The 12,385-nt window shown below is 50.6% G+C and overlaps 1 protein-coding gene across 1 annotated transcript in view; it reads right to left on the bottom strand.

Annotated features, from left to right (window-relative positions):
• The window catches only part of LOC114548956 (clavesin-1), a 22,189-nt gene extending 10,048 nt beyond the window's left edge, over positions 1-12,141 (bottom strand). The window contains exons 1-4 of the mRNA XM_028569009.1: positions 12,043-12,141; positions 9,109-9,279; positions 7,116-7,234; positions 6,135-6,309 (exon numbers count right to left, since the gene is read on the bottom strand). Coding sequence (XP_028424810.1) covers positions 6,135-6,309; positions 7,116-7,234; positions 9,109-9,279; positions 12,043-12,141 — 564 coding nt within the window. The remainder of the gene's footprint in view (positions 1-6,134; positions 6,310-7,115; positions 7,235-9,108; positions 9,280-12,042) is intronic.
• Positions 12,142-12,385: the final 244 nt, after the last annotated feature.

The raw sequence follows: 12,385 nt of genomic DNA, 5'->3' as shown, positions 1-12,385 counted from the left end.
CCTGGAGGCCAGTTTGAGGATATTGGCCTGAGTTTGGAGGATATTGGGCGTGGAGCTGAGTTACCTGGAGGCCCTCGATGGCCAGTTTGAGGATATTGGGCGTGAGCTGAGTTACCTGGAGGCCCTGGGCCAGTTTGAGGATATTGGGCCTGAGTTACCTGGAGGCCCTCGATGGCCAGTTTGAGGATATTGGGCGTGGCCTGAGTTACCTGGAGGCCCTCGATGGCCAGTTTGAGGATATTGGGCGTGGCTGAGTTACCTGGAGGCCCTGATGGCAGTTTTAGGATATTGGGCGTGGCCTGAGTTACCTGGAGGCCCTCGATGGCCAGTTTGAGGATATTGGGCGTGGCCTGAGTTACCTGGAGGCCCTCGATGGCCAGTTTGAGGATATTGGGCGTGGCCTGAGTTACCTGAGGTTGGCCAGTTTGAGGGAGGCCCTGGAGGCCCTCGATGGCCAGTTTGAGGATATTGGGCGTGGCCTGAGTTACCTGGAGGCCCTCGATGGCCAGTTTGAGGATATTGGGCGTGGCCTGAGTTACCTGGAGGCCCTCGATGGCCAGTTTTTGGAGGATATTGTTTTAGGTGGCCTGAGTTACCTGGAGGCCCTCGATGGCCAGTTTGAGGATATTGGGCGTGGCCTGAGTTACCTGGAGGCCCTTGATGGGCCAGTTTGAGGATATTGGGCGTGGCCTGAGTTACCTGGAGGCCCTGGGCGTGGCTGAGTTACCTGGGCCAGTTTGAGGATATTGGGCGTGGCCTGAGTTACCTGGAGGCCCTCGGATGGCCAGTTTGAGGATATTGGGCGTGGCCTGAGTTACCTGGAGGCCCTATGGCCAGTTTGAGGATATTGGGCGTGGCTGAGTTACCTGGAGGCCCTGAGGATGGCCAGTTTGAGGATTTTGGGCGTGGCCTGAGTTACCTGGAGGCCCTCGATGGCCAGTTTAGGATATTGGGCGTGGAGCTGAGTTACCTGGAGGCCCTCGATGGCCAGTTTGAGGATATTGGGCGTGAGCCTGAGTTACCTGGAGGCCCTCGATGGCCAGTTTGAGGATATTTGGCCTGAGTTACCTGGAGGCTGGAGTTTGAGGATATTGGGCGTGGCCTGAGACCTGGGCCCTCGATGGCCAGTTTGAGGATATTGGGCGTGGCCTGAGTTACCTGGAGGCCCTTTGGCCAGTTTGAGGATATTGGGCGTGGCCTGAGTTACCTGGAGGCCCTCGATGGCCAGTTTGAGGATAGGATATTGGAGGCCCTCGATGGCCAGTTTGAGGGCCTGAGTTACCTGGAGGCCCTCGATGGCCAGTTTGAGGATATTGGGCGTGGCCTGAGTTACCTGGAGGCCCTCGATGGCCAGTTTGAGGATATTGGGCGTGAGCTGAGTTACCTGGAGGCCCTCGATGGCCAGTTTTAGGATATTGGGCGTGGCTGAGTTACCTGGAGGCCCTCGATGGCCAGTTTGAGGATATTGGGCATGGCCTGAGTTACCTGGAGGCCCTCGATGGCCAGTTTGAGGATATTGGGCGTGGCCTGAGTTACCTGGAGGCCCTCGATGGCCAGTTTGAGGATATTGGGCGTGGCTGAGTTACCTGGAGGTGGCCAGGTTTGAGGTTCGATGGCCAGTTTGAGGTGGCCTGAGTTACCTGGAGGCCCTCGATGGCCAGTTTGAGGATATTGGGGGGCCTGAGTTACCTGGAGGCCTGGAGTTTGAGGATATTGGGCGTGGCCTGTTACCTGGAGGCCCTCAGTTTGAGGATATTGGCCAGTTTGGAGGATGGCCAGTTTGAGGATATTGGGCGTGGCCTGAGTTACCTGGAGGCCCTCGATGGTCAGTTTTAGGATATTGGGCGTGGCCTGAGTTACCTGGAGGCCCCGATGGCCAGTTTTAGGATGGCCTGAGTTTTGGAGGCCCTCGATGGCCAGTTTGAGGATATTGGGCGTGGCCTGAGTTACCTGGAGGCGATGGCCAGTTTGAGGATATTGGGCGTGGCCGGAGGCCCTGGCCCCATTGGGTTTTGGAGGATATTGGGCGTGAGCTGAGTTACCTGGAGGCCCTCTGGAGGCCCTCGATGGCCAGTTTGAGGATATTGGGCGTGGCCTGAGTTACCTGGAGGCCCTCGATGGCCAGTTTGAGGATATTGGGCGTGGCCTGAGTTACCTGGAGGCCCTGAGTTTACCTGGAGGATGGCCAGTTTTGAGGATATTGGGCGTGGCTGAGTTACCTGGAGGCCCTCGATGGCCAGTTTGAGGATTGGCCTGAGTTACCTGGAGGCCCTCGATGGCCAGTTTGAGGATATTGGGCGTGGCCTGAGTTACCTGGAGGCCCTCGATGGCCAGTTTGAGGATATTGGGCGTGGCCTGAGTTACCTGGAGGCCCTCCTGGCCAGTTGGAGGGATTGGGCGTGGCCTGAGCCATGGCCAGTTTGAGGATATTGGGCCAGTTTTAGGATATTGGGGCCTGAGTTACCTGGAGGCCCTCGATGGCCAGTTTGAGGATATTGGGCGTGGCCTGAGTTACCTGGAGGCCCTCGATGGCCAGTTTGGAGGGATGGCCAGTTTGAGGATATTGGCCTGAGTTACCTGGAGGCCCTCGATGGCCAGTTTGAGGATATTGGGCGTGAGCTGAGTTACCTGGAGGCCCTCGATGGCCAGTTTTAGGATATTGGGCGTGGCCTGAGTTACCTGGAGGCCCTCGATGGCCAGTTTGAGGATATTGGGCGTGGCCTGAGTTACCTGGAGGCCCTCGATGGCCAGTTTTAGGATATTGGGCGTGGCCTGAGTTACCTGGAGGCCCTCGATGGCCAGTTTGAGGATATTGGGCGTGGCCTGAGTTACCTGGAGGCCCTCGATGGCCAGTTTGAGGATATTGGGCGTGGCCTGAGTTACCTGGAGGCCCAGTTTGAGGATATTGGCCAGTTTTGGAGGATATTGGGCGTGGCCTGAGTTACCTGGAGGCCCTCGATGGCCAGTTTGAGGATATTGGGCGTTACCTGGAGGCCCCTGAGTTACCTGGAGGCCCTCGATGGCCAGTTTGAGGATATTGGGCGTGGCCTGAGTTACCTGGAGGCCCTCGATGGCCAGTTTGAGGATATTGGGGGCTGAGTTACCTGGAGGCCCTGAGGTTACCTGGAGGCCCTCAGTTTGAGGATATTGGGATGGCCTGAGTTTGGAGGATAGTTTGGGCGTGGCCTGAGTTACCTGGAGGCCCTCGATGGCCAGTTTGAGGATATTGGGCGTGGCCTGAGTTACCTGGAGGCCCTTATGGCCAGTTTGAGGATATTGGGCGGCCTGAGTTACCTGGAGGCCCCTCGATGGCCAGTTTGAGGATATTGGGCGTGGCCTGAGTTACCTGGAGGCCCTCAGTTTGAGGATATGGCCAGTTTGAGGATATTGGGCGTGGCCTGAGTTACCTGGAGGCCCTCGATGGCCAGTTTGAGGCCAGCTGAGTTTATGGCCAGTTTGAGGATATTGGGCGTGGCTGAGTTACCTGGAGGCCCCTGGCCAGGTTTGAGGTTACCTGGAGGCCCTCGATGGCCAGTTTGAGGGATGGGCGTGGCCTGAGTTACCTGGAGGCCCTCGATATTGGGCCAGTTTGAGGATATTGGGCGTGGCCTGAGTTACCTGGAGGCCCTCGATGGCCAGTTTGAGGATATTGGGCGTGGCCTGAGTTACCTGGAGGCCCCTGGCCAGTTTGAGGATATTGGGCGGCCTGAGTTTGGAGGATATTGGGCAGTTTTAGGATATTGGGCGTGGCCTGAGTTACCTGGAGGCCCTCGATGGCCAGTTTGAGGATATTGGGCGTGGCCTGAGTTACCTGGAGGCCCTCGATGGCCAGTTTGAGGATATTGGGCGTGGCCTGAGTTACCTGGAGGCCCTCGATGGCCAGTTTGAGGATATTGGGCGTGAGCCAGTTTGGATGGCCAGTTTGGAGGATGAGTTACCTGGAGGCCCTCGATGGCCAGTTTGAGGATATTGGGCGTGGCCTGAGTTACCTGGAGGCCCTCGATGGCCAGTTTGAGGATATTGGGCGTGGCCTGAGTTACCTGGAGGCCCTCGATGGCCAGTTTGAGGATATTGGGCGTGGCCTGAGTTACCTGGAGGCCCTCGATGGCCAGTTTGAGGATATTGGGCGTGAGCTGAGTTACCTGGCCAGTTTGAGGATATTGGGCGTGGCCTGAGTTACCTGGAGGATGGCCAGTTGGAGGATATTGGGCCTGCCTGAGTTACCTGGAGGCCCTCGATGGCCAGTTTGAGGATATTGGGCGTGGCCTGAGTTACCTGGAGGCCCTCGATGGCCAGTTTGAGGATATTGGGCGTGGCCTGAGTTACCTGGAGGCCCCTGGAGGTTTTAGGATATTGGGCGTGGCCTGAGTTACCTGGAGGCCCTCGGATGGCCAGTTTGAGGATATTGGGCGTGGCCTGAGTTACCTGGAGGCCCTCGATGGCCAGTTTGAGGATATTGGGCGTGGCCTGAGTTACCTGGAGGCCCTTAGTTTGAGGATTGGGCCCTGAGTTACCTGGAGGCCCCAGGCCAGTTTTAGGATATTGGGCGTGGCCTACCTGGAGGTGAGATGGCCAGTTTGGGCCTGGCCTGAGACCTGGGCCCTCGATGGCCAGTTTGAGGATATTGGGCGTGGCCTGAGTTACCTGGAGGCCCTCGATGGCCAGTTTGAGGATATTGGGCGTGGCCTGAGTTACCTGGAGGCCCTCGATGGCCAGTTTGAGGATATTGGCAGTTTGAGGATATTGGGCGTGGCCTGAGTTACCTGGAGGCCCTCGATGGCCAGTTTTAGGATATTGGGCGTGGCCTGAGTTACCTGGAGGCCCTCGATGGCCAGTTTTAGGATATTGGGCGTGGCCTGAGTTACCTGGAGGCCCTCGATGGCCAGTTTGAGGATATTGGGCGTGAGCTGAGTTACCTGGAGGCCCTCGATGGCCAGTTTGAGGATATTGGGCGTGGCTGAGTTACCTGGAGGCCCTCGATGGCCAGTTTGAGGATATTGGGCGTGGCCTGAGTTACCTGGAGGCCCCTCAGTTTGAGGATATTGGGCCAGTTTGAGGACCTGGAGGCCCTGATGGCCAGTTTGAGGATAGGATGAGTTTGAGGCCCTCGGCCTCAGTTACCTGGAGGCCCTCGATGGCCAGTTTGAGGATATTGGGCGTGGCTGAGTTACCTGGAGGCCCTCGATGGCCAGTTTGAGGATATTGGGCGTGGCCTGAGTTACCTGGAGGCCCTCGATGGCCAGTTTGAGGATATTGGGCGTGAGCTGAGTTACCTGGAGGCCCTCGATGGCCAGTTTGAGGATATTGGGCGTGGCCTGAGTTACCTGGAGGATGGCCAGTTTGAGGATATTGGGCGTGAGCTGAGTTTACCTGGAGGCCCTCGATGGCCAGTTTGAGGATATTGGGCGTGGCCTGAGTTTACCTGGAGGCCCTCGATGGACAGTTTTAGGATATTGGGTGTGAGCTGAGTTACCTGGAGGCCCTCAATGGCCAGTTTGAGGATATTGGGCGTGGCCTGAGTTACCTGGAGGCCCTCGATGGCCAGTTTGAGGATATTGGGTGTGAGCTGAGTTTAACTGGAGGCCCTCAATGGCCAGTTTGAGGATATTGGGCGTGGCCTGAGTTACCTGGAGGCCCTCGATGGCCAGGATATTTGAGCTGAGTTTACCTGGAGGCCCTCGATGGCCAGTTTGAGGATATTGGGCGTGGCCTGAGTTACCTGGAGGCCCTTGATGGCCAGTTTGAGGATATTGGGTGTGAGCTGAGTTACCTGGAGGCCCTCGATGGCCAGTTTGAGGATATTGGGCGTGGCCTGAGTTTACCTGGAGGCCTGAGTTTACCTGGAGGCCCTCGATGGACAGTTTTAGGATATTGGGTGTGAGCTGAGTTACCTGGAGGCCCTCAATGGCCAGTTTGAGGATTTGGGGTGAGCTGAGTTACCTGGAGGCCCTCAATGGCAGTTTGAGGATATTTGAGTTACCTGGAGGCCCTCGATGGCCAGTTTGAGGATATTGGGTGTGAGCTGAGTTTAACTGGAGGCCCTCAATGGCCAGTTTGAGGATATTGGGCGTGGCCTGAGTTACCTGGAGGCCCTCGATGGCCAGTTTGAGGATGTTGGGCGTGGCCTGAGTTACCTGGAGGCCCTCGATGGCCAGTTTGAGGATGTTGGGCGTGAGCTTGGATGCCTGTTTGAAGGAGAAGTTGCTCCAGTCGATGATGAGGATGAAGCCGTTGATCTGGAGCTCCGGGTTCTCGATCAAAACCTCCAGAGAGAGAAGGATCGCCCGCAGGATGTCCGTGAAAGAGTTCCTGATTAAACGAAGAGGAAGAGAAATAAGGGTCAGGAACTCGTATTTATCAACAGCCAATCAGGAACTCTGATTCATCGACAGCCAATCAATAGTCAAAGAGAGCGTGACACTGTGAGCCTTAACTACAACACTGGGGCTAATGATTCATTAGGCTCTTTATGTTCCAATCAATGGAGGGGTGTGTGTGTGTGTGTGTGTGTGTGTGTGTGTGTGTGTGTGTGTGTGTGTGTGTGTGTGTGTGTGTGTGTGTGTGTGTGTGTCTCTTTGGGTGTGTCTGTGTGTGTATGTGTCTCTGTTGGTGTGTGTGTGTGTGGTTGTGTGTGTGTGTGAGTGTGTGTTTGTGTGTCTGTGTGTCTCTGTGTCTCTCTCTGTGTGTGTGTGTGTGTGTGTGTGTGTGTGTGTCTCTATCTCTATGTCTCTGTGGATGTGTGTGCGTGTGTCTCTGTGTGTGTCTGTGTCTGTGTGTGTGTGTGTGTGTGTGGTGTGTGTGTGTGTCTCTGTGTGTGTGTGTGTGTGTGTGTGTGTGTGTGGTGTGTGTGTGTGTGTGTGTGTGTGTGTGTGTGTGTGTGTGTGTGTGTGTGTGTCTGTGTGTCTCTCTGGTTGTGTGTGTGTCTGTGTGTGTCTCTCTCTGGTTGTGTGAGTGTGTCTCTCTGTTTGTGTGTGTGTGTTACCTGCTCTGGTTGTGTGTGTGTGTGTGTGTGTCTCTTGTTTGTGTGTGTGTGTGTGTGTGTGTGTGTGTGTGTGTGTGTGTGTGTGTGTGTGTGTGTGTGTGTGTGTGTGTCTCTGGTTGTGTGTGTCTGTTACCTGCTCTGGTCCCAGTTGGAGGCGAACAGGATGAGGATTTTTCGCCCATGTTGGTCCGGAGTCTCCAGCACGCCGGGGAAGCCGTCCATCAACGCCCGCTTAATCCCCGGGTCATCCACCTGACCCCCGACACAAAGATATAAATATAATAATAATATATAATATATACATATAAATCATCTCGCTGGTAAAGATAATATAGTTTACTTTGTGTCGAAAACTACGTGGACACCCAAGGATTCTTCCCAACAGCCTCAACTCTTCTGCTTTTAGTTTAAAGTCATACACTCTAAGAAATAAATCCATAAAATAATGGGAAGATTATTGGTTTCCATGTGGTCAACCTGTTCCAACATATTTCATCCAGAAACACTGACTGAATCTGCAGCTTCTTCTTCAAACTGTAACAAAGGAAAAACACTAACGGAAACCGGACCTTGAAGCTCTGGAACATGTCGAGACTATCTGTCCAATCAGAGTTTTCTGTTGCACGACTAAAACTACTTTTGAAATATGTAACTGAAAAACATTTTCTCACTTACCCCCTGCAGTCCTCCAGAGTACCCCTAGATGGGACATGTACACCCTGCAGTCCTCCAAAGTACCACTAGGGGGACATGTACCCCCTGCAGTCCTCTAAAGTACCCCTAGGGGGACATGTACACCCTGCAGTCCTCCAAAGTACCACTAGGGGGACATGTACACCCGGCAGTCCTCCAAAGTACCACTAGGGGGACATGTACCCCCTGCAGTCCTCTAAAGTACCACTAGGGGGACATGTACCCCCTGCAGTCCTCCAAAGTACCACTAGGGGGGCATGTACCCCCTGTAGTTCTCTAAAGTACCACTAGGGGGAAACGTACCCCCTGCGGTCCTCCAAAGTACCCCTAGGGGTACACGTACCCCCATTCGAGAAACACTGGTTTAAAGAAATGCCAATAAACCAGAGCACGTCATTTCGCTCGGGGCAGCAACTCGCTCTCAATTTAGGTCAACCTGTTCCAACATATTTCATCCAGAAACACTAGCTAAGTTTCCATCCACTTGTCAATCGAATTATCTGAAGTTCGGTAAAAAAAACCTCATGTGAATAAAGCTGAATGTGAACGTGCGTTTCCATCCAACGGCTTTAAAGTGAATAAAAACCTGTTGCGTAATGACGTCACATGCTGTTTTGCGATTAAATTGGCATTATCGAATCGATTTGAGACATTTTAAGTTGTTTCTGTTCATTTTCGCACTGAATCGCTGAAACAGAAGTGGTTGTTAATATCAGAAGCTCCGATGGGCCTTTGGCCGAGGATCTGATCCAGCTCATAAAAAAAGGTGGAACTTGCCTTTTATTTTCCCTCCGGCAGCGCTGGGGGACAACTCTCTTTTTTTGAGACGTGTATCGCTGTTTGAGCTCCTTCCATTTACTCCGCAGGACGTCCCACGGCTTGTCCTAACCTTTGTTGGTCATTTCCTTCGTGAGCTCCTGATGAATTATGGCATTTCTTAGATTTTTGCTATCTAAAATACTCTTTATATTTTGCTCCTAAATTAAATTCAAAACGTCTCTCGTCTCCTTGTTCGTTCCACTTACATCTGTCTTTGTTGACACACACCATGTGTGCAAACAGAGCGGAAATACTGGGCGGAAATTAACTCAAATTTCTTCTTCTTCGTTTTGTGGCTGGTCGCAACCATAAAATGACCTAAACCTTAATCGCAATTCATTAATTTATTCGGCAAATAACGTTTCCATCAGCGTTTATCGCATAAGCCGTATATATCTATCGATCAAGAGAAAATCCGATGAGACCGAAACGTATTTCCTTTGAGTCGATATTCATGAAATTCTATCGAATTTTCCTGTTTTTCATGACGGCATTTTTCATTCGATATCACGTAATTCGGATAAAAACGTGTGGATGGAAACATAGCTACTGACTTAATCTGCAGCGTCTTCTTCAAACTGTAAAAAAAGGAAAAACACAAACGTAAAACCGACCTTGAAGCTCTGGAACATGTCAAGGTTCTGCTGTCTGAACTGGAAGTACTGGGCCAGCAGCCGGAAGGTTTCCATCTGGTCGAACTTTCTGGCTCTCAGGAAACGCAGGATGAAGTCGTCGTCCGTCCGCAGGAAACCGATGTCCGGCCGCGTCACGATCATGTCTCGCACCTCCAGTTAAAAACACACAGTGCTGCCGTTAGGGATGCATGAGGCCGTGTCTCAAAGCGCCTACTTGCACACTTCAAACACTTAGTTTTAAGTATATAGCGGAGATAACGCAAAAAATCAGTGCACTGAAAGTACCAGGTACCTAAAAATGGTCAAAAAGTTCAGTGTTCAACGATCATTGACATATATAAAATGGACCAACAGAGCCCGTTGCTCTGGACGGAGACCAGTGAAGGATATTAGAAGCACTTTTCCGGTGATCTCTTGCTTTACTGAGCAGCCTCCAACTGAGAGAGACGACGTAAATGTGACGTGAGCAACGTGTCTGAAAGTGTGAAGTCTTCTGGTAGCTGTGCCGAGAGAAATCTCAATCATTCCCAATCTTACAGAGACGGAGAGCGTAGGTATATGTAAGGAGATAACATAGACACAGGCTAATTACTGATCACTAACGTGCTAGTTAACATTAGTAATTAAACTTAAACATATAATGTAAGTCCAAACTGCCTGTGAGCTTCTCCTGTACTATACGGTAATCCCTCTACTGTGTGACAGTAAGTCTCGTGGTTATGACCCAATCGTTAGCCTATTTTTATAAAAGCGTCTGCTACGGAGCCATAACGTGAGCTACAAGGTAATGGAGCCTTTTATACATTGTCGTGTTTCTTTAGAAATAAACAACGGACAAATAGAGTCTTTAAACACTTCAGATGTAAAGTTATTCGCTGTGATAGTGACGTCAAAATGAATGGGAGTCAATGGAATGCTAACGGGAGGTGATCGCTTTGCAGCATCAAAATGGCGCCATAGGAGGTTCGAGTTCTGAAGCGAAGCTTACCCCCCTCGGGAACGATGGACACTACGCGCACTAAACCTGCGCCATCTTGACTACAATGCAAAAAAGGGGGAGGGACCAGGGACGTGGACCGGCAGCTGATTGGACGAACGCGTCACGTGGGTCTGGCTTCTCCCGGATTTCACAACATCCGTGGCTCGTTCAGAATACGATCTCGTATTTTACGTAAATAGTTCACCGAAACGTGTTTCTGAAAACATTTTAAGAGAGAAATAGGCTATGATGCAGTTGCTGAATCTGTCTTCATTTCAGATCAACAGATTTCGAGAGGCGGCGAGCCGAGCCGACCGCTCGTCATTTCCGATAAGTGTTTTAACGTAAGCGTTCCGTTTGGGACGATACTGACCATCCAAAGTGGGCACTACGGCAGGAAGTGGTCATTGACCATTAGCACTGGACTGCCAGAATGAGACACAGCCTCAGTCTGAATTAATCAGAAGAATTCCAAATCAAAAGTACGGTGGCCAATTTGGGACATTTCAGCTTCTCCGTCAATCAAACTGCCCTGGGGCCCCAAAAGCCCCAGCTGTACTGCATGTCATGTGGATTTTGTAATTTAATTTAATTGCCAATTTGTTTGGGAATTTGCTAGCCTGGATGCCAGCCGAAGTTCTGGTCTGGACTTGATCTGTTGTGGAGCAACTATATGCTCCAACCAGAGCTGTTTGGACCAATCAGTTTGTCAGGGGGCGGGCTTTATACGATGATTGACAGATGATCGACAGTAACGTAATCAGTCTATCCGTTGCTCTGATTTGTTGTAGGTCTATCTGTTGCTCTGATTGGTTGTAGGTCTATCTGTTGCTCTGATTTGTTGTAGGTCTCTCTGTTGCTCTGATTGGTTGTAGGTCTCTCTGTTGCTCTGATTGGTTGTAGGTCTCTCTGTTGCTCTGATTGGTTGTAGGTCTATCCAATTGAGTGCAGAGGCATTTTCTTTCCTGGTTGGGTTGAAACACGCCCCATAATCACAGCCCAATGGAGCAGAATCAGACTCATATTCTGACTAGAATCTGATCTTTTATTTTTAAGAGCATTGTGTGGAACAATCCGCGTTATATTTCTGAAAATTTGGTTGAAAGAAACACACTTTTTCTGATAAAGACATTTTAAAAAAATGGGTAAAATGTGACCCGAGAAAAACACAAGGGTTAAAACGGTAAGATACATTTACAGTATGATCCTGTATGACATATGACACTAAGATACTTCAGACTCTAGCTGTAAATTTACATCAACGGTTTAAAGTGTAGGAACCAACGGGCTTGGAGCTGAGAGCTAAAACACACCGACCTAACACGTCTGAATATTATCATTAGCATGCTAACGGTAGCTAGCATTAGCTGTGTACCTGCTGGATGTCCTGATGCAGAGTGTCGGGGTTTTCGTTGAGCTCTAAGCGAGCCTTTTGTTGTCACTTTTTCCGATGTTTTTGTCAATTTTTTTCTGCGCCTTTTGACGTTTTTGTGGGTTTTTTCCCCCCCACGTTTTTGAAGCTTTTGCGGACACTTCTTTCAATGTTCTTTCATAAAAAAATGTTTTTGAATGCTATATATATATATACATCCAATTTTAAAGAAAGTAATGGGCTGATCTTTTATTTTACTTGTGAAGAGCATTGTGTGGAACAATCCGCGTCATTTTTCTGAAAATTTGGTTGAAAGAAACCCACTTTTCTGATAAAGAAATAAAAAAGAAAATGGGTAAAATGTGACCCGAGAAAAACACAAGGGTTAAAACATTTACAGTATGATCCTATATAACATTAAAACAGTAAGATACTGTGAGACTTTAGCTCTAAAATTTACATCAACAGTTTAACGGGCTTGTAGCTGAGAGCCAAAACACACCGACCTCACACTGTAGCTAGCTGTAATGCTAGTTAACGGTAGCTAGCATTAGCTGTGTACCTGCTGGATGTCCTGATGCAGAGTGTCTGGGTTTTCGTTGAGCTCTAAGCGAGCCTTCTCCGTGGTCTCGGCGCTCAGGCCGGCGTGCAGGTGCGTCATCGTGGAGTCTCACTCCGCTTCGAATTCCCGAAACGTCCAAAAAAAACGTGTTTCTGTGCAAACCGTAGATCAGTTTGTTCTTCCACCTTGTACGTAGTTTTTTTTTCAAGTTTTATTCCAACGTGTATATAATATACATATCTCCAGACAGTTTTGTGTTATAGTTGTACAATCTTGTCGTGGCTGGGATTTGATCGTCTTTAACCGTAACACAATCTTAGTGTAGTTGCCGTTGAAACTGATT

This window comes from Perca flavescens, chromosome 22 (assembly GCF_004354835.1).
Source record: "Perca flavescens isolate YP-PL-M2 chromosome 22, PFLA_1.0, whole genome shotgun sequence".
NCBI lineage: Eukaryota > Metazoa > Chordata > Actinopteri > Perciformes > Percidae > Perca > Perca flavescens.
The sequence above is the reverse complement of the archived record's forward strand: the minus strand, read 5'-3'. Positions and strand labels throughout refer to the sequence as shown.